At 33.4% G+C, this 21,063-nt stretch overlaps 10 protein-coding genes across 10 annotated transcripts; 6 read left to right on the top strand and 4 right to left on the bottom strand.

The window, feature by feature from the left end:
* Positions 1-609: 609 nt before the first annotated feature.
* On the bottom strand, positions 610-2,246 carry mip1-2 (RING finger protein; the record flags this gene model as incomplete). Its single annotated transcript, XM_020583085.1, has 2 exons — positions 610-1,279; positions 1,363-2,246. 2 exons carry the CDS (start codon positions 2,244-2,246, stop codon positions 610-612), a joined length of 1,554 nt encoding a protein of 517 aa, XP_020429866.1.
* A 572-nt stretch (positions 2,247-2,818) lies between these two features.
* Positions 2,819-3,516, top strand: PPL_12349 (uncharacterized protein; the record flags this gene model as incomplete). Its single annotated transcript, XM_020583084.1, has 2 exons — positions 2,819-2,857; positions 2,911-3,516. The coding sequence occupies 2 exons, from the start codon at positions 2,819-2,821 to the stop codon at positions 3,514-3,516; spliced, it is 645 nt and encodes a 214-aa protein (XP_020429865.1).
* Positions 3,517-3,714: 198 nt separating this feature from the next.
* gpmA (2,3-bisphosphoglycerate-dependent phosphoglycerate mutase) lies at positions 3,715-4,580 on the bottom strand (the record flags this gene model as incomplete). Its single annotated transcript, XM_020583083.1, has 2 exons — positions 3,715-3,728; positions 3,845-4,580. 2 exons carry the CDS (start codon positions 4,578-4,580, stop codon positions 3,715-3,717), a joined length of 750 nt encoding a protein of 249 aa, XP_020429864.1.
* Positions 4,581-5,105: 525 nt separating this feature from the next.
* PPL_12347 (uncharacterized protein) lies at positions 5,106-7,468 on the top strand (the record flags this gene model as incomplete). The annotated part of the gene is made up of 4 exons (XM_020583082.1): positions 5,106-5,491; positions 5,885-6,107; positions 6,363-6,874; positions 7,216-7,468. The coding sequence occupies 4 exons, from the start codon at positions 5,106-5,108 to the stop codon at positions 7,466-7,468; spliced, it is 1,374 nt and encodes a 457-aa protein (XP_020429863.1).
* Positions 7,469-7,736: 268 nt separating this feature from the next.
* On the top strand, positions 7,737-8,192 carry PPL_12346 (uncharacterized protein; the record flags this gene model as incomplete). The annotated part of the gene is made up of 1 exon (XM_020583081.1): positions 7,737-8,192. One exon carries the CDS (start codon positions 7,737-7,739, stop codon positions 8,190-8,192), a length of 456 nt encoding a protein of 151 aa, XP_020429862.1.
* A 133-nt stretch (positions 8,193-8,325) lies between these two features.
* On the top strand, positions 8,326-10,129 carry PPL_12345 (FNIP repeat-containing protein; the record flags this gene model as incomplete). Its single annotated transcript, XM_020583080.1, has 3 exons — positions 8,326-8,668; positions 8,743-9,542; positions 10,112-10,129. 3 exons carry the CDS (start codon positions 8,326-8,328, stop codon positions 10,127-10,129), a joined length of 1,161 nt encoding a protein of 386 aa, XP_020429861.1.
* Positions 10,130-11,676: 1,547 nt separating this feature from the next.
* Positions 11,677-13,356, bottom strand: PPL_12344 (SAGA-associated factor 29 family protein; the record flags this gene model as incomplete). The annotated part of the gene is made up of 4 exons (XM_020583079.1): positions 11,677-11,706; positions 11,812-12,568; positions 13,028-13,118; positions 13,212-13,356. 4 exons carry the CDS (start codon positions 13,354-13,356, stop codon positions 11,677-11,679), a joined length of 1,023 nt encoding a protein of 340 aa, XP_020429860.1.
* A 1,664-nt stretch (positions 13,357-15,020) lies between these two features.
* PPL_12343 (uncharacterized protein) lies at positions 15,021-15,813 on the top strand (the record flags this gene model as incomplete). Its single annotated transcript, XM_020583078.1, has 2 exons — positions 15,021-15,200; positions 15,295-15,813. The coding sequence occupies 2 exons, from the start codon at positions 15,021-15,023 to the stop codon at positions 15,811-15,813; spliced, it is 699 nt and encodes a 232-aa protein (XP_020429859.1).
* Positions 15,814-16,186: 373 nt separating this feature from the next.
* PPL_12342 (uncharacterized protein) lies at positions 16,187-16,903 on the top strand (the record flags this gene model as incomplete). The annotated part of the gene is made up of 1 exon (XM_020583077.1): positions 16,187-16,903. The coding sequence occupies one exon, from the start codon at positions 16,187-16,189 to the stop codon at positions 16,901-16,903; it is 717 nt and encodes a 238-aa protein (XP_020429858.1).
* A 102-nt stretch (positions 16,904-17,005) lies between these two features.
* On the bottom strand, positions 17,006-20,846 carry PPL_12341 (uncharacterized protein; the record flags this gene model as incomplete). The annotated part of the gene is made up of 10 exons (XM_020583076.1): positions 17,006-17,036; positions 17,213-17,575; positions 17,891-18,025; positions 18,090-18,193; positions 18,276-18,437; positions 18,526-18,659; positions 18,744-19,951; positions 20,037-20,199; positions 20,429-20,569; positions 20,819-20,846. 10 exons carry the CDS (start codon positions 20,844-20,846, stop codon positions 17,006-17,008), a joined length of 2,469 nt encoding a protein of 822 aa, XP_020429857.1.
* Between the last annotated feature and the right edge of the window lie 217 nt (positions 20,847-21,063).

Here is a 21,063-nt window from a genome sequence, read left to right as displayed (position 1 = left end):
AATTGACAATTCTAATGACTTTGTTAGTTTTTTTCGAAACAAACAGAAAAACAAAATACTGAGTGGGAAGAAAAACAAAAATAAATTTTAAAAAACTTTGATAAAATAAAAAAAACAACAAAAAAAAAAAAAAACAAACTATCTATCTAATTCAAAAAGGAACCAGGGTTCAAAAAGAATCCACCACACCTGGGTGTGGAAAGAATTTTCTTTTTCATTTTTTATGCATGAGCTACGTGAAAAGCGAAAATGTGTAATACTTATTGTTGTTATTAAATTCACACGAAATAGGATACCTCCTCTGAATGCCGTTTTTCGATCAATAATAGATTAACTAATAAATAAAGATAAACAAAATTGATAGATCAATATAAAATCAACCAGGACTGCTGACTAGCTTGAGTTTAATTTAAAAAAAATAATAAAAAAATAAAAAATAAAAATAGGCAATATTGATTTGTTATTATATATTAGATATATTTATTTGTTACTATTTTAATTAACTATTATATTAATTAATATTAATTGATTATTAAAAATATATATTACAATATTTTGTGAAATGTTAATGACCTTTTTTTCTTTTTTTTTTTCTTTTTTGATTCTAAACTAAATAAATAATTGATGATATGGTTTAGAACCAAGTTTTGTTGAACACACAGGACACTGCTTTTTTCTTTTGAGAGCAGCATTGATGCAGGGACTACAATAGACATGTCCACATGTCGTCGACACTGGTTGTTCTATTTTCTCATAACAGATTGGACAAGTAACACGTTGCCTCTTTGATTTTGGTTTTCTTGTTTCTGGTTTGTCTTGATTATCATTGTTGGCGGTATTATTATTATTATTATTATTATTGGTGGTGTTGGGTGTAGAGCTGTTATTGTTGTCGGTGGTGGTAGTAGTTGTGGTTTTAACGTAGTCGTCGTCACTATCGTCGTCCTCTGAATCAGTCTCGTTGAGAATTGCTTTGTATTCATTGGAGTTGAGGAATGATGCTTGATTGTTGGAGCGAAGCTGTGGCTGTTGAATTGGAGCGAACGGACGATTGTGGAACATGCGATTGTTGTGGCCATTGTATATCACATCATCTACTATATGTCCACCACCGTTATTTCCATTCTGATTGAACACGATAATGATGTTTCTGTCTTGTCCGTTCTGAGGCTGATGTTGATGCTGGTGATGTTGTCTCATAAATGGATTCATATGATATGTTTGAATAGGTGGTGGTGGAACGACCACTACACTGTCATCCGTTAGATCTACAACATCGCTACTCGTTATAAAGTTGTTAATATACAGATATATATATATAATTAATGATCTCTCTAGATAGAGAGAAGCCACCTTACTTACCTGTTTGTTGTATTAGTATTTGTATTTGTGTTGTTAGTTGATGATGTATTGGCGTTGTTTGTTGTTGTTGGATTAGTTGGGGTTGGAAGTATTGAAATAGAATCATCATCATCTGTTATATCTATTTGAATACTACTACTACTATTGCTGTTGTTGTTGTTGTTGGCAGCAGTTGGGATAGGAGCTGCGGTGCCGGTGGCATTTAAGTTGGGGTTGATTTGACCATTCCTAATTAGGCTAAAAGTTTGATTGGGAAACGTAGTGGTGGCAGATAAACGTATGTATCTATCACCCACTGCCAATAATCTTACATTGTTGTCTCTTAATTCGTTGTGGTCATCATCGTCATCGTCATCGTCATCATCATCATCATCATCTTCCTCTTCATGATCAATGTCATACTCATTGTCAGCAGAATCATCAGAATCATCCATATTATCATTTATTTCATCTTCCAAGTCTATTATATCAGTTTGTGAAGATATTGTATGAATTTCTACCGGTTGTTGTTGTTCTTGTTCCATCGGTTCTTGCCTCACCTGTTGTTCGGGAATCGGTTGTTGTACCTCTGTCATTTGTTGTACCTCTGTCATTTCTTGTTTTAGTTGAATTGTATTGTCATTGTTTTCATTTGTAGTAGTTGTTGTTATTGTTGTCAGATTAATATTATTATTATCATTATTATCATTATTAATATTAGCATTGTTATTTGAATTTATAGATTCATCAGATATTACAGGTGGTATTATATTGTTGTTGTTGTTTGGCTCAATGAAACTATTGGAGATATCATTATCTGACAGCTGACCTCTTTCATCTCTATGTCTTTCTTCATATTCCATTGAACCATTGATACTATTTACACTTTCGTTATTATCATCCATTTTTTTATATATTTATCTATTTTAAAAATAGTTATATGAAATTTATATTTATTTCTATATATATTTCTGTATAGTATATAACTATTATTTATTTTATAATAATTAAACGAAATCACTTTATAAAGTTTTTTTTGAATGAAAAAGAATTAATTAAAATTTTTATATTTTTGAGTTTTTAATTTTCACAGTTTCTCGAGTTGTGGGAAAGAAAAACAATGATGTGACAAAATTGGTATTCAATTGCATAAAAAAAAAAAAAAAAAAAAAAAAGATAAATCTTGAAAGATGAAATCATTTATTTGGTTTGACTGTTGGTTATTCTTTTAAGAATCTCTATAGTAAGCTAAGGCAGAAGTCATCTTTAACTTCATATTTTTGTATTATTAAAATTTTTTTTTTATATATAACTTTAAACAGAGTTCTAAACTGATTTCCACAAACCAACTCAATTATAAGCTACTTTGGTGTTAGCACTGCATATAAATGAGGTTTTCCTATCTGGAAATTCATTGCGTAATGTGCAAACTTTTTAGTGATGGAATTTTTAAATTTTAGGAAATGCTCTTTTCAATATGAGTAAGTTAATGGTTGCAGCAGCAAAGGCAAAAGCAGTAAGCTCCAGTGATGCTTTTGTTATCAAGGATAAGTTCATTGAGAACTCAAGAAGATTAAAGGTGCAATCCCAGCTGGAAAACCTGAGCTTGTAGCTAAATGGGAGGAAACAACAACGTTTAAAATGGTATCTGGATTGTTTGTTATGGTTAATGCTGGTATCATCTATAAAGGATTCTATAGCTATGACAAGCTTACCGATACAGAAAAGATCTCACTCTGGATAACCTCTACACAAACTAGTGTCGATGGCATTACTTCGATTGTCGATGCAATTAAATCTGGTTATAAAGCATACAAATCGATCGGCGCGAAAATTGCAGACCTAATTAAGCCGAATGTAGTCTCACCAATAGCGCAGGCCGTAGCAACCACAAATGTCGCCAAGTTTGCAACCCTTATTAAAATGACCAAGTACTTGAAGATCGTCACTGGTGTTTTGCTTGTAGCTAGTATGTTGGTCTCAGGATACGAGTTGGTGACAGCAATTTCAAACAAACAGTGGGGAGAGGCTGCCCTTTCCTTAACCGAGCTTTCTCTGACGTTTGCCCTTTTTGTTTTAACATTCTTTGTCAGCACTTCTTGGTCTGGTCCAGCATGTTTGGTCTTGACTTTTGTTCTCATCGATATCGTAATTGCAGTAGCCAAGATGTTTTAGGACACAATCACACATTTGATTATTTGTTGATATTGTTGTAATGATTTGATTATCTCCAAGTTTCAATTTCTTGATGAGTTGATCACTGTTGAATATTGTGGATATAGTTGCTGTGTCGCCTGGTTCATAGGTTCATTCGTTCTATTTCCATGTGATAGACTTGCTCTGGTGAATCGCAAATTGTCAATCGTTTACTACTCAATGTTGAACAACTTAATAAAAAAATATATATGGAAAGGATTAAATAATTTAATAGTTTTGTTTTGTTTTTTATTTTATTTTCATTTTAAACTTTTAAAAGTTTGTGTTTAGTTTTGTTTGGCTTTACCTTGGTTGGCAACGGCTTGTTGGGCAGCGGCCAAAGCATTTGGATCGGCCAAATAGTAGTGTTTGATTGGCTTGAGATTCTCATCGAGTTCGTAGACCAATGGAATACCGGTTGGAATCTCGATTCCGACAATGTCTGACTCTGATACCTTGTCCAAGTACATGATGAGTGCACGGATACTGTTACCGTGGGCAGTGATGATTACCTTCTTGCCTTGCTTGATCGATGGTGCGACAGTCTCTGTCCAGAACGGGAGGAAACGTGCAACGGTGTCCTTGAGACACTCGGTCAGTGGGAGAAGCGCTGGGTCTACGTCCTTGTAGAGTGGATCGAGTGCTGGCGAACGTGGGTCGTCCGACTTGAGAGCGGGTGGTGGGACGTCGTAGGAACGACGCCAAACGAGAACTTGTGGTTCTCCGTATTTAGAGGCAGTCTCGCTCTTGTTGAGACCTTGGAGATCACCGTACATACGCTCGTTGAGACGCCAAGACTTTACGACTGGGATGTCGCTCTCACCGAGAACATCGAGCACAATATCGAGGGTACGGTTGGCACGCTTCAAAACCGAAGTGTATGCAAGATCGAAAGTGAAACCCTCATGCTTCAAGGTTTCACCACCCTTCTTAGCTTCTTCGACACCCTTGGCAGAGAGATCTACATCAGTCCATCCAGTGAAACGATTCTCTTGATTCCATACTGATTCACCGTGACGTAATAAAACAATTTTATATACCATCTTTTTTTTATTATTAACAAAATATAAATAAATAAATGAAAAAAAAATATCAACTATTTTTTAAATTAAACTAAATGATCAAAAAAAAAATTTATTGAACAAACAAATTAAACATTTTTTTTTGATTTTTTTTTTTTTTTCCTAGATCCGTCATTCGGAATTAAAGTTGTTTATCTGTTATTAACAGATAGTAGTATAATATTAGATATCGAATAAATATTATGAATTGAAACAAACAAATAAACAATATAAATTAAAACAAAAAAAAAAACTTTTTGGATTTGTTTGCGAATGTTTGATCTATGATAAAGTCATTATTATTATTCGTACAATAGGTTAATAAACTTTTGATTTGAACAAATTTGATAGTAATAAATGTTGTAGTTATCATAAAAAAAGACGACGATGAAATCACTGTTTTTTTCATACCCAAAAAAATGCTGTTGTCATGAAAAAAACGAAAATCTTTTGTTAATTAAATTTGCTCAATAAGGTTGTTACATTGCAATATTTATATAGATAATCATGTTATCAATAAAATATCAATGTTATAGAAATATAGTTAGAGGTGTACTTTTATCAAATAGATCGACAACTATACCAACTTTATCTGCTGTATCATCAAATTTTAGTTTATCAAAAACAGAAACCACAATAACTTTATCATCATCGATTCAATCACAATCATACTCTACAACCAATATTAAACAACATTCACAACACAGACAACAACAACAACAACAACAAAATAATTATCAAAAAAATAAAGTAAAATCAACAACAGTATCACCATTATCATCATCATCATCATCAACAACAACAACAACCACAAATACAAATACTTTACAAGATGATATAAATATAATTAAAATAAATTTAAAGAATGATCCACATGGATCTGGATATAAATCGTAAGTAGTAGTAGTAATCTCTCAAATTGATTATTAGTATCACTAGTTTATTAACCAATGTTTGTTGCTACACACTACTTTTTTTAGACTTCAACAGTTTATAGATCAATCAATTTACAGAGGACAAACCAAACTTCCAAGGATATTGAATGAATTCCGATTGGTTTTAGAAAATAATCGACTGTTTGATCAAAAGTTTACCGATTTAATGGCGAGAGCATACTGTGAGTTTGGAAAACCAGAGTGGGCTATCGGATTGCTCAAGAACAACCATCGTGGTATGGAAACTGGTATTTCCACGTGTGAAGTCATTGTTTCGACACTGACAAAGATGGTGAGACAACCGGGTTGCTCCGAGGAGATCCGTCATGCACTGAGCAGTTTTCTCAATAGCTCCATGTCAAAGATTCTGACGAAACACACCTATAATACACTGGCGATCGAGGCGTATCTCGCGTTGGATCAAGAGAAATTGGCACTCGAGGCATTCTCGCGTATCGACCACTCTTCGCTCACCAACTTTTACACACCGTTCCTCTCGATCCTCAACTTTTACATTGCAAAGGGACAGCATTTCGATTCGATAGCGTTCTTCTTTGAGCATATCGCCAACTTTGTCAGTTTTCTCGACACTCGTTTCTTCATGCAGTATCTCACCAACTTTCACAAGGCAGGTCTGAATGAGCAGTACATCTTGGATCAGCTGTCGGAGCGTAATCTCTGGCTGCACAAAGATCAGGTGCCGCTCACAAACAATCTCATCGTTTTCTATCTGGCGACCAATCGTTTGATCGAAGCACGAAAGATCTACACTCGGTACATGGCGCTTGGCAATCCACCGAGTTCGTTTGCCACCTTTCACTTTTTGAAGGATGCCATCATCCGAAAGGATGTCGACTATGCACTCTCGTGGCTACAGGAAATCAAGGACAATCAATTCGTACCAAACTTTGCACCCATCCAAAAGTTGGCAGAGCTCATGGCAGAGTTGAACCACGAACAGGGCCTAGAGGATCTTGCCGTCTACGTGGGCAATGTCGAAGCCAAGCGTGGACTGGGCACGCGTCTCATCGTCTACAATGAACAATCGAGCAATGCGTTGTTGCAGAAATTCACAAAGATGATCGAGAAGAACAGCGCCAACAAATCGCTGTTGACCAACCACATGATAAGACACTACCTTCAGATCGATCAGTATGAGCGCGCACTCTACTGGTACGCCAAGCGAGTCGTCGAGTACCAAATTGCAGCCAATCACCATACCGTTTACAATTTTATCATCTACCATCGAAGAAACAATCATATCAATCTAATTGAGTATTGGGAGCGTATTCGTACCGGCAATGGAATAGATCGATCCGTTGAAACAAAGATTGTCGAAGAGTATGAAACATTCTCGTTCTTTAAGGATCTAGAGATATTGGAACAATGGGATGTATCGAATACCGATGCACTACTGATGTCTGCCGATTTCATACCGTCGAAATCCAAACAACTGGCGTATACCAAGCTGCCAAGACGTAGCGAACGTCCACTCGACCGAAAAATCAGACAACTCATTGATTCTCAATCCTACTCGGAGCTATTCGACACACTGGTCACCTACTTTAAACAGAACAAATCAATAGTCGACAAGATTCCAGTTGGTACATTGCTGATCGATGCTTTGGTGTCGTTGAGTTCGCAGAGTCATCATATTCTCACACCACTCACTTTCAATCCAGAGATACCACCCGAGCTCAAAGCAATCATGTTCAATCCGCTATACTTTTCGCTACAGCTGCGAGATGGACTGGATGGTCTCGACGGACTGAAACACTATCAATCGCACCAATATATATTTTCAGCAAACTTTTGGAACAATATTATCATTGGATTGTTACGGTCGTCCAACAGCCAAGTGGCAATCGATTTGGTCAACCGAATGCTCAAGTTTATGAACTCGTCGCGAATCTATCTCTTAAAATCGATGACTGAGCGCTACTGTGAACTGTATCTACAGTCGCCAGAGTTGTTCACCGACGAACAGGTCAGAGATATCATCTACGATTTCGGATCGTCAATCGATCGTCCATCGCTTGGATTGAGTAACTTTTGTCTGGACTATCTGCTCAAGAAGAAGAATTTCTCGACCGCTCTCCAGATGTGGCGTGGCATCAGCGAGCGAAATATCCTGACCATTAAATCGGGAATCGTGTTGGCACTGGAGCGCAATCAGATGCCGACAATCGACCACCTCACCAACATGGAAGTATGGGAGACACTCCTCCCAGGAATTACAAAGTGTACACCGCTCTCGTTCTACGGTGCTTTGGCAATGCACATCGCCGCCAACGGTACACCCGGAGACAAAGTGACAGAGGTTGCTTTGACAAAGGTTATTGACATGCTACTCTCTTCGACTTCGAACGAAATGCCATATGTACTGAGCAACGTCACCAATGCATTGGCATCGGGCTATCCAGAGCAAGTCGTACGTGTTATCCAACCTCTGAAACACATCGATGCGAAAATCTACGAAAAACTCAAAGAGCTTGAGAAAACAAACGAACAGATTTCATTGCAACTAAAGAATATCAGCGTTTCTCATGTGAAAAATGTTGGTATCAACGAAAAAGCAATGAAAATCATCAATGGATTATTCGATGAATACAATAACGTTTCAAAAAAACAAAAAGAAAAGAAAGATAATCTAAACTAATCAAATAAATTTTGTTTTTTTTTTTTTTTGATAAATATCTCTGAAATATTAAAAAAAAGGAAACGATTTGTTTCTCAAAAATTAAATAATATAATATTTATTAAACTTGCAATCATTATAATGATAAATAAACATGTCAAACAGTGATAATTCCGATAATAAATTAGTTAATCTACCTCATATTCTTTTGAGTAAGATCGTAAAAGAGTTGGGAGAGAATATAGATATAATTAGTTTCAGTTTAGTTTGCAAGAAATGGTTCAAAGATAGAGATAGTTATATTGTTTTCAATTTCAATCATATACTTGCATCGAATAGTCTCGATGATCTAAAAAGCTTTCATTGGAATTCCTATAGAAAGCAAATAGAATACTCAAAATCAATCAAACCCAATTGTAAACTATGCTTTTGTACCAACGATGAACTAACAATCTATGATCCAAAGTATGTTAATTTCGATTATGTTTTAGACTATGGTAAGCAAAGAGGAAAAGATAAACAACTTTAGAATGACTTTTAATAATAATATTGTTGCAAATGTAAAATATAGAACTTTATTATGTTGAAAATCAACCATTGGTAATACCAAGCAATGTTGATGATATAACATTCTCCAACAGCTTCAATCATAGCTTAGATTTGATTAGTGATGCTTTGGCTCTCTCCAACAACAATGTTAAATCTCTTCATTTCGGAGCTCAATTCAATCAACCGTTGACACCTGGCAGTTTACCACCGACCATCACATCGCTAAGTTTATCTGAGCATTTCAATCAGCCACTAGATATCGATAGTTTACCATCGTCTCTAACTAGTCTTGTATTCGGTCCTCACTTTAACCAGGAGCTGCGACCTGGTGTGCTACCTCAGTCTCTGCGGTATCTAGAGTTGGGAGAAACGTTTAATCAACCATTCGGACATGGATCACTACCACCAAATCTCGTGGAAATTGTATTCTACAACGATGTTCAATCACCGATTCTCGACGCTCAGGTGATACCCCAATCGTTGCGCGCCATCGAAAACATTCCACCCAGCTGGATGGAGCAACTCGATCTTATGCCTCAGCTAAACAGAATCAGTATAAAGAAATTGCCGGCTCTCATATTTCCAGCTGGTTCAATTCCACCAAACATCACTAAACTCGACTTTGGATTCAATGCTAGCTTCATTTTGCACGATGGTGTACTTCCACCAATGCTAAAATCATTGAAACTAGGTCGATGTAGCTACCGATTGGAACATCTGTTCCCCAAACAACAAAATTCTGATGGTGGTGGTTTAGAACTCGATGTTTTATATCTTGGGTCGTCTTATTCTCATCCGATACGGGCAGGCACACTACCAAAAGTAAAGAGGCTGATCCTCCCAGAAAACTATAACTTTGAACTTGAGAAAGGTTCGATTCCTGAAGGTGTGGAGTTACTGGATCTAGTGTTCCTCTTCAATCAGGATATTCAGCCAGGTACCATTCCAAACAGTTGCAAAGAACTTCGTCTCAGTGGAGTCTACGACCGAAAGCTAATGGTAGGATCAATTCCCAACAGTGTGGAAACTTTGGATTTGAGATACTATGATCAAACCATTGAACAACCCACACTGGTTATTCCACCCTCTGTTAAAACAATCTGGTGCCACTGCAATTTCCTCATGAACAATCCTGTTTTTACACTCCCAACAACCATAACAAACATTCATGTATCAACAATGCTAAAGGATTATCACTTTAGAAGATTCGATTCAACTCATTTTCTAGTTATTTGTGGTTCTACCAATCTTGAAGGTGGTATTATTGAGTCAACAAAAATTAATGATAATTTTTTGACCGCACAAGAATAGGTTGTTTTTAGGGTCACAAAGAATGTGTTGCGACTAGCTACTGAACAAAAAGATTTATAAAATTTGTTTTTATTTATTAGTTTGGTGTTTCACCTTGAATTTGATAAATGAAATAGGTTAAATAAACATTACAAATTCACAATAAGATTTATTTATTGTTGTATTGTGAAAAGATATTTTGCAAATTGACAAAATTTTTTTTTGACAAAAAAAAAAAAAAACTATGTTGGATATTTCTATGATTGACAATTTTGATGATTAATAAATTACTGATTAATAAAAGGATGTCTTTTATAAATACTCAAGAAACTATAAGTAACGATTTACATTTTATTATATTAGATTATTATATTAGATTATTATTTTAGAAAGTTAAATTTATTTACATGCAATCGAAGAAAAGTTAAATTTTGAAAAATAAACAATTTTTCAATTTTCTTTTTTTTTCAGATTTAAAATGAACCATAAGTGTCAGAGTTTCTAAAAACTAAATTTGTTAAAAACAGGTTTTTGTTTTTAATTTGATAAGTTCTCCTTACTGCAATTAAATTAAAATTCAACTGTTACTGAAAACCCGGGGAGCTGTCCATTAATTTATTTTTTTATTATACCCCATTTATCCCCGCTACCGGAGCGTATATAAAAAACCGATGTCCTTAGTTACTTTTTTTTTAGAGTAAAAATCCCAAAAAGCATCTCTGATCTCATCAAGAGAAGTGGTGACGACTCCGTCAGATCTTTTGATTGATTCGATCAGTGAGTTCTTTGATCTTTTTTTTAGAGTGTTGGTGAGTACTGCCGATGGGCATTCCCTGTGGATAGATAAATCATTCACGAGAATGCTGTGAAAGAGCTTTTCTTCGGCGACTAGATCGTTGATCTTGTTCAGTGCATCTTTATGCTTCTGAGATGCCGGATCGCATGTGTTGAGAGTATGATTTAAAGATTTCTTGAGAGAGAGGCGCTCTCTAGATCTCGCGCTTTGTCTCTTCTTTAAGAATATCAATACCTGCAATTTGTTGACTGATCATGAGTCAACAAATCTTTTTTTGCAAAAAAAAAAAAAAAAAAAAAAAAAAAAATTTTTTTTGGTATAATAACAAACTTTGGAAGGATCAGAGGATGAAAGTAGGAATCTGTTGAATATCCACACGTGTTGCGCATCATTACGAAGTTGTAAGGTTAATATCAATACCTGCAATTTGTTGACTGATCATGAGTCAACAAATCTTTTTTTGCAAAAAAAAAAAAAAGTATCCCATTTCATTAGAATTAACATCAATAAACCTGGTGGCTCTAGTTCTTTTAAAAAAGACAAAAGACAATCATACATTTTACTGATGCCATCATTCGATCTATCTTCAATGTCCGTCATTTGTATTCACAATCTTTATTTTTGAAAAAAAAAAAAAATTTTTATAAACTTAATTTTGCAAATTTCTATCTACTTTTTTTTTGTTTTAAAATTGTTTTTGTTTATTTTCATTTTATCCAATAATATTTGGTTTGAATATACAAATGTAGTGTTTTAGTTATAAATATTAGAGGTTATATTTGAGGAATGTGATCACTATGTAGTTTTACATTAATAGTGGTGTATAAATATAAAGTGGTTGGGTGTGTGTTTGGTGACGATCGCGAATTGCTATTCCGATGGATTAACAAGACCAGTATACTAAACAAAAACAAAAGAAGAGACTGCTCTGCTTTTCTTTTTCTTTTTACCAAATGTCATCCCTTCTATTACTAATATTGATTATCATTTAGAATATATGACTACATGTTGTGCCGCTACTTTTCTGCTTGGTGTCTGTCCGTTGTCACCTTGGTCATCGTCGAAATGCAGAGTGTAAAACGATGTCTTGTTCTTGACCTTTTGTGAGCTGACTACAACCGCAGGATAGAAAGTGGTGGTATCGGGAAACATTGCCAGTACTTTAGTGTTGGCGGCAAACGTTGGCGGCAGTGAGTTGGCCGATGGCAACTGGATGATATCTTTGATGCTGACGTGGAACTTTTTCGATTCGTCTTCGTCCTCGTCGATGACTTCGTATTTCTGTGTCTTTGAATTGTATGATCCAACCTTGGCGAGAATCCAGTTGTTTGATTTCTCTTTGGCGGCGACCTGAGTTCCTGGTGGGATCTGTGCCGACGATTCTCCGGCGGCGGTGGCGGCGGCGGAGGTGTTGGTGTTCTTGTCGGCTTTGGGAGTGCTAGTTGATTCCACAGTCTTGGCTGGTGTGCTGACGGTGGGTGATTCACTGGATGACTCATTCTTTGGCGATTCCGAAGGCTGCTTAATACGCTTGGTCTTGTTGCTGGCGGAAGGTGTAGAAACCACCTCCTTTGACTTTCGTTTCAGCGAGCTGCTGTTGCGCTTATCGAATTTGTCAGTGTCATCATCATCGGACGACGACGAATTGGAAGACTGATTACCATTTGTATTGTTTGAATTTCCATTGTTGTTGGCTATGGCTTTCATCATTGCAGAGGACCTCTCATTTTTATTAATTTTATCTACATATTTATTTAATGTCCTAATATATATTTTAATAATAAAATTGGTGGTAATGAGAAAAAATAAAATAAAAATTAAATATTAATATTTTGAGCGTTGATTTTTTAAAAATAAATAAAATGAAAGTGAAAAAAAAAAAAACACAAAAATCACTCAAAAAAAATAGACCAATAGTGTGGGTGTGGTAGGTAAGAGTTCCCAACAGATCTTAAAGAGATTGTGTGGGTGAGTGGTGTGTTTGCTAATAGAGTGGTGGGTGCGATAAAGAGAATGTAAACTTATACATATATAAATAAAAGTGTATTGAATTGATTGTTAACTTGTCTTTAATAAATTAATGAGGTGAGGTTGTCAAATTTAAACTTTCAAATATATAATTATATATATATATAAATATAATCCAACTCTATATGATGATCGTAATTTATACTATGAAGAGTCGTTGTGTTCTTTAATGAGATGAGCTGAGTAAACTTACTTTTCGATTCCTTCAATATATGCTTTGTACTCTTGATATGCTTTGGATGCTTTTAAATACATTTCATTTCCGATATCGATTGGAAACAATACTAAATTATTAAAAGTGATTGGATGATTAATGACATGTCACGTGATATTATGATGATATTTGTGAGTAATGGTAGTGGCGGGTATTAACTTACGTTCTTCATCTTCTTCAAATATAGAATTTGAGTTGGGTGACAATCCGTTCTCTTTCAAGAGTATCAATCTCTTGTTGTAGATCTCGGTCTCGTCGACGATCTTCTTGATCTTTCGGAGCATTACGACTAATTGTACTTCGGACATTTTGTGAGTGTTGGTTTGGTTTGGTTTGGTTTGGTTGAGAATATATACAGATATAAGGTGGTTTTGGTATATTATATTCAAGTGTGTTTCAGAGTGTGATTGTTGTGATCTAAATGATTAAAATATTGAGATAATCTGTTATGTTTGCACTATAGTCGAGAAATACAACAACAACTATGTGGAGGTGAAAGATGTGACAAACAGTGATGGTATGTAATCATAAGTATAATGAAATTAGTTGCTAAACTATTGATAGAAATTCTAAACACTATAAATTCAAACTCTAAACTCGACAACAACGTTGAATCTAGATTCGAATGAATAATAATAGGAATAGGTAGAGTAATAAGAATTTTAAACTAAAACTATAAACTAAAACTAAACTAAAACTAAACCAACAAGTAGAACTAAATAGCCTATAGAATTAATAAGTGTAGAATAGTAGAAAAGTAAAGTAATAGAATATATAAATAAAATATAGAGATAGATAGATTAGATTGTTAACTAACTAACTGACTGACTAACTAATAAATAAAAATAAAAACAAAATTGTTTATTTTTAATTAATAATATATTTGTATAGGTAAGGTGGAAATTGGTATACCGAATAATTCTTTTTAAAATAAAGAGAGTGTTTGTTTTGTTTTTTTTTTTTTTTTAATTAATCATATTTTATTTTTATTTTTTTTCATTTTTTTTTTTATTTGATCCATGTTGTGATTTCATTTCCAAAAAAAATTTCATTTTCATTTTCATTTTTTTCAGCAGATAAAATTGGAAAACAGATAAATTTAGACTATTAGTTATTAGTTTTCACACAAATATGATTTAGACAAAAATTTAATCAAACTTGGAATTTATGAATGATGATTTTTTATTTTCTATATAATTTATTTTTAGATATGACATTAGATTTTATAATTTTTTATGTGTCCTGGGAAAACAATTAAAATATATAAAAAATATCGATATATTCAACAAAAATAAATTAAAATATATCTATATTTTTCTTGACAAAGATAATTGGAAATTTTTTTTTTTTTTTTTTTTTTGCAGATCAAAACAATTAGCATATATTTATTTATTTTATTATTAATTTATTATTATTTTTTGTTTTGTTAGACAATATATCGCAATCGAATGAAATATCTTTTTTTTTTTTTTGCTCTATTCGAAGATGTAGATCATATGATCCTTCAGTACTGATAGGAAATACAAGGATATTTCGAAAATCATGTTTTTTTGCTATGTAGTGAATGTGTATGCGGTAATAATAAAAAAATATAAATTGGATTCTGTGTGTTTTTTTTTGCAACTGTGATAATAATAAATTTGGTGTGTTGTTATTTCAACATTGCAATAGAGCTGTTGTTGTATTTTAAAAATAATCATTAAGAGAATCATGACCATTAGTATGGTATTATGCACACCATCAAATCAAATACTCTATTGTATATTTATTTACCCTTCTTACTTTTAAAATAATTGACTTTCAATTTAAGTATTTTCATTTTCAATTGACTTCATATTCACCTACTTTAATTAAAATAAATAAATAAAATAATAAAATAACATATTTCTAATTAGAAATTTAATTTATACACTTTTTCAAAGTTTCGCAAACAAACAAACAAATATTATTTATTTCATTTCAAACAAACAAAATGTTACTTCATGATGAAACTATTGGATTTTTTTGTTTTTTTGGAATGGTAATTTTATTATACTTCATTGGATCATCATTATGTTCATCAGGATCCTATCAACCACCAGATATAATGGAGTCCAATAGTTTAGCACAAACCAAAGATGCAGAGTTAATTGATTTTTGTAAATCAACTTTTGTATGTTAGTTAAAATATTTATTAAATTCATATATTGATTTATTATTATTAACAAATATTTTAATTAAAACAAAAGAGTTTATTTAAAAAAAAGAATTATTTTCCTCAAAAGATAAAGGAAGATTTTGGTACGAGTCAAAAGATGGCGGTTTATGTTTATATGAGATCATATGATCTATTCGAAGAGTTTCAAAAGTTGTTGGCCAAGCAGATGGGTGATGTCGATGTGAGAAATGGACTACCATCAGCACCGATTCGTTCATTCACACAATCGATGGAGCATGCTTCAATGTCAAAGGAAGGTATCATCTTGTACACAGTCGATGCCTCCACAATGGGATCGAATGTGGTCGATGCAGCATCGGACGACCAAGATGATTTCACAAGATTGGTACTCGAGTATCCAAACTATCATGTGATTCATACGCTTCTCACATCGCCAGGCACCCAAGCAAGTGAATACATCAATTCACCGATGCTCGATTGGATTACCGAGAACAACATCACATCGTTGGTATTCGAGTGTACCTCCTACACTACGGATCTATCATCACAAGAGTCGTTTGTCAGACTTCAATCATTAATAGGTGGTGATCTAAACAAAAGGGGTTAAAATGAAAATAAAATAAAATTGCAAATATTAGATAAAAAATAAAAAAGCCAATAAAATTATAATTGAATATTTAATTATTGGAGTAAAAGGGTTTGTTGTTTTTTTTTTATTCCACATGTTGTTGCAGTGGTAATAATAAACCAATAACAATATTAATAATTATAAAGATATGTTAAAATTGAACAAAATGTGGTGAAAAGAAATATTTTTAACTTAAATGTACAAACCATAGTTTATTTTTTTTTGATTGTTTTTATTATTCTAATATATATTTGTTATATATAAGGATTGGTTGATTATCTTCTTACAATTAAATGTTTGGTTGTCAAAAAAGAGAAATAAATATATAATTAACTTTTTAAATATAAATTAAATGGAATCAACAAACGCAGAAGAGTCTAAAAAAGATGAAAAAATTGATAAAATTATATCAATAGTTCCAGCAATCATAGGATTGTTATTGTTGATTTTCATTTTTTATGTGGTTTGGCAGCATTGTATCAGAAGAAGAAGAATCAATATATTGGATTCCGATTTAGAGGTCGGAAAGAAATATGTAAAAGATGATTTGGATACGTTGTCAGAGAGTGGCTATGAAAAGAAAAAATCTTATCAACCAATACAATTCTACTTTGGAGTACCGATTTCCATATACATCGCCAGAGATACCGAAGCATTCTTCCCAGAGTTTAGAGAGATCATTGCACAGGTATTTCCAGATGCATCGGTGATCTGCGCAGAACCACCGCTCTCTCACGCTCTCAATGAAATCGGTGTCATTCTCTATCCGGTGTTTGTATCGGGTGCCAGAGTCAATGCGTCGGATTACGAGTATGAACTCACTCAGTTGGAATCAAAGTATGGCAACCGCTATGAAATCATTTTCACGTGTTTGACGTACGGCGCCAACTCAAACATCAAAGGTCTGCACCGAGTGATACACGACCGCTTCAAAGCAATCAGTCTTGCATATTCCAGTAGTAGAGATCTTTGTTTTACAAATACCAATGAGAATTCGCTGAACCTACTCAAAGAAACATTTGAGAATGAAATTTCAAGATACAATTGTAGACAAAACATAAATATATAACAATAATAATAAAATTTTAGTTTATCTTTAGTTTCGATTTCTTCTTGTTTAACAATGCTAACGCTAAAAGGATCAGTAAATTTATACATAGACATACAACTATCATTCCAATGGATCTTGATGAATAGCTGTCCTTTGTATATGAACAATTGGCAATAAATATATCACTTGATAATTTCTTTATATTTTCTAAATATCTATTGTTGCAGAGTTGTCGAGAAAGAGAAAGAACAAGTGGTTAGTAGAGTAGTTAAGTTTATAATTTTTGATCCATATATATATGGTTATTTGATATATTAATAAACTTACATATATGACATTCTTTCAGTTTGAATCGCTATTTGGAGTGCTAAAGAATATTGGAATTTCTCGAGATAGTTTGCAGACATCTTCCATTGTTCACGTATCATTTGGAATTCGTTGGTGATGCTTGAGAATTGGAATTTAACGAGTGATACGTAGTTGGATGCACTGGTTTTGTGGTTGAGGAGGATGTTCGATGCCTCGTTGGTGAGTGCAATCGATCTCTCCAGTGATGAGATGATGTAGTTTCGTTGGACCGCATCGATTTGGAACTCGGTAAAGTAGGAGAATGGGAATGCGTAGGTGTTGGAGTTGGGTGAGTCACCGACACTCCATTGCCACTGCTGAGTTGCCGCCATCGATGCCTCGCTGTAGCTATAGTGGTTGGGTACGAGACCGCCCAGACTCAGCGCAGTCGCCGACAAGATGGCGGACATTGGATTGCCGAGGTTGATAGTGGTTGGCTTGCCATTACAAGAGAAGGTAGTGTTGTGAAGAACATTGGTCTGAACGGCCAACACCATATTGGTTAGGGTCTTGGCTTGCTTGTTCTTATCGATAAACACAGGATGTTCAGATCCAAGTGAAAATATAAAGATTGGAATATGTTTGGATTGATTTATGTTGGTGAGATCGTTGGGGTCGTCGTCGTGGTTGTCCGGATTCAATCTAGTCAATTGATACTTGATCTCCTTACTATCGATATAGTAGTTTAGCTTTGTAACAAACTTGCCATCCTCTGTAATGGTTGGAGTCAAAATAGTCTTTAAAGAAGTATGATATGCCAAAGCCAATGATGGATCTTCTGCCATTGATAACCTTTTATATTGTTTTTAGTAATAAGTAAATAGCTGAAACCAAATAGTAATAATATAATACATACATTTTAATATTAAAAGTAAACTCTTGATTTGGTGTCTTTAACTTTTCAATCTCATATTTAAACAAGTCGAAATTAAACATTGTAAAGTGTCTTGGATTATATTTCTAAACCAAATAGTATATATTAAAATATAAATGTTAGTTTATTCAATTGATAAAAGTAGAGGTTATTCGTATTTATACTTACATTATGATCTGTAATAAAAACAATATGGAAATTAACTCTATTATAAAACTTGATTTTAAATAAAGGTAATGGTTGTGCAATTAAATGTCTCAAACTATCTGATAGAACCGATCCCATGTGTGCTTTAAAGTTATTCATTTCTAAATCTTCGACACTCTCCATCTTATTTTTGAAATATATATATAAATGTGTTAATAATTATAATAATATAGCTTGCAATATTGTTTTAATAAATTATACAAAAACATACCAAATTACCAAGTAATAAATCCATTGAATCTAAAGGTGAATTAAAATCAACATTACCCTTATTACTTATAATATTATTTATCGATTGTTGATCTTTGATTAAAGCTTCAATATTTTCGATTGATTTCTTTAAATCTATTTCAATTTTTTTTGGTTTGTTAGTTATCAGTTTATCATTATTGATTTATATCATCATCATTATTATTATTATTAACATACATAAACAATTATCATTGTTTGCAGAATGTGGACTATCTACATCTTGACAGGAATTTTCAAATACGGTTTGTACGATTGTCAATTCCGATTGTAGTGATTCAATGAGTTCTTTTGCATCGTCAAAGGTGGCACGCAGTGAATCGACACGCTGTTCATGTGTACCGTATGGCACTCTTGGCAGTGTCAGGTTGCTCTTCAGTCCGTTGCCACCGATGGTAGGTCCCCACTCGAACGGACCAGCGGTGAGATCGATGAATGCGAATCTCTTGTGTGATATCCAGCTATCGACCAAGCAATTCTCTGTTATCGGATTGTCGTAGGCCGTCTGGATGTAGAATTTCTCGTACCACGTACCCTGGTTGTAGAGATGCTGCGCGTATTCCACTGCCGACAGTTGCTTGTCGTCGTGGTTGGCGAGTCGCGGTGCCGCGCATATCCAACGATCTTCATTTCCCTCGGGCGATCCGTAGAAGCAGCTATCGATCTGCGGTCCAAAGCTACCGGTGGCAGCAGTGTTGTTTCTATACTTGCTAAACTCCATCAGCATTTTCTTTGCCCACTCCGACGACTGCCTCGACATATCCTTGAACTTGACATTCTCATTGATATGACGCACCGATTCGCCAGGTTCCACATTGTCTTTGGTCGGCTGGAACATAGAGACAAACTTGTAATCGGAATCGATATCCCATTCACTATTGAATTTCAGCTTGGCATTCTTGTAGAGTGAATCCAATTCGCTATTCGACATACCTGTTCTATAACCATATCTAGCTTGAATATAATCATTGTCTGAATCATCATCATCATCATCATCTTCTTCTTCATCGTCATCATCTTCATCTTTCTTATCATTGTCAGTTGTTGTTGTTGTTGTTGTTGTTGTTGTTGTTGAATCCTCAATACTAGATTGTTTACTTCTTGATGATTTTGGTGATGTTGCTTTATTGTAATCTATCAACGGATTGTTTGGATTCAAAATATAGATTGTATAACTCTTTCTGTCCAGGTCTAAATGGTCGGATAACGATGAAAGTAACGAAGAAATCAGATATGGGTTGGTATAGAATCGTGATTCCGTTTCATTCTTTTTAGTTGTACAGTTTTCATCATAGTAACTACTATCCTCATTTCTCAGATTCCAATAGATAGCATCTTCAACCAATGTATTCACCAATGAATCTACTTTTGAAACTTGAATATCAAATCTAATAGTTTGATTCGTTGATCAATTGTTAACAATTAATTGATGATTGTTTGACTTATATATATATTTTAAGTAGCAATACTTACGTATATTCAATATGAGTTGGTGGTGTTTCATTGATGTCAGATGTAACTATATCTTCACCTAGCGGTACTATTACATTTGGTAATGAATGTTCGATGTGTTGGAACCAATCGATGAGATGCTCTTCACTCAGTCGGAAAGCATGATTACCATCACCAGAGAATCCTACAAATATGAAATTCACTGGTATTCTCAAGTGTAGAGATTTCGTTAGGTGTAGTGATAGGAACTTTCCAATCGATCCACTATCCAACCATTGTTGTAAACTACTTGATTTTAAATCAACTTCTAATTATTATTATTATTATTAATTAAATAATAATGGTCAATAATAATTGATTATTTAATATATATATAATCAAACATATATATTTTATATATTATCAATAATTACCATTTTTATTATTATAATCATCATATGGATAGTATTCTATATCTTTATGATCCAACAGATCAGCTAGTTCTTCATAGTTGTTTGTATGCTGATTCTTCTTTGTTGGTGAATTTCCAAGTACTTCTTGAATCTGAAGATTAGCTATCAAAATAATAATAACAATGATAACAATAGGTAGATTCTTATTAAGCATTGTTGTTTATGATTGATACCAAAAACTTCATAATATATAAATATGAAAATTTCAAATTGTAAGTTCAATCAACAATTAAAAATAAACCAATTTTAGAATTTATTTTTTTATTTTTTTATTTTTTAAATAATGTTTGGTTAATCTAAGGTTTATCTTAAAAAAAAAGAAATAATTATTATTTGAAAAATAATAATAACCAAAGTAAGTAGATACAAATGGAAACATTATTTAAAGACCATGTTTAAAAGAAAGTAATCAATTTTTAAATAACAATTTAATTCTAGAAATGTAGTCAAATGTAATTACTTTGATAAAGTGGGTTATAAAAATATATGAGTTTATATTTGTATCTCCGGTTTATAATTATTCCTCCGCTTTTAATGATTTGTAAAAAACAAAAGTCATGATCAAAAAAAAAAAAAAGTATTTTTAAAAGAAAAAC

This window comes from Heterostelium album, assembly GCF_000004825.1.
Source record: "Heterostelium album PN500 unplaced genomic scaffold PPL_scaffold10, whole genome shotgun sequence".
In the NCBI taxonomy this organism is placed as follows: domain Eukaryota; phylum Evosea; class Eumycetozoa; order Acytosteliales; family Acytosteliaceae; genus Heterostelium; species Heterostelium album.
The sequence above is the reverse complement of the archived record's forward strand: the minus strand, read 5'-3'. Positions and strand labels throughout refer to the sequence as shown.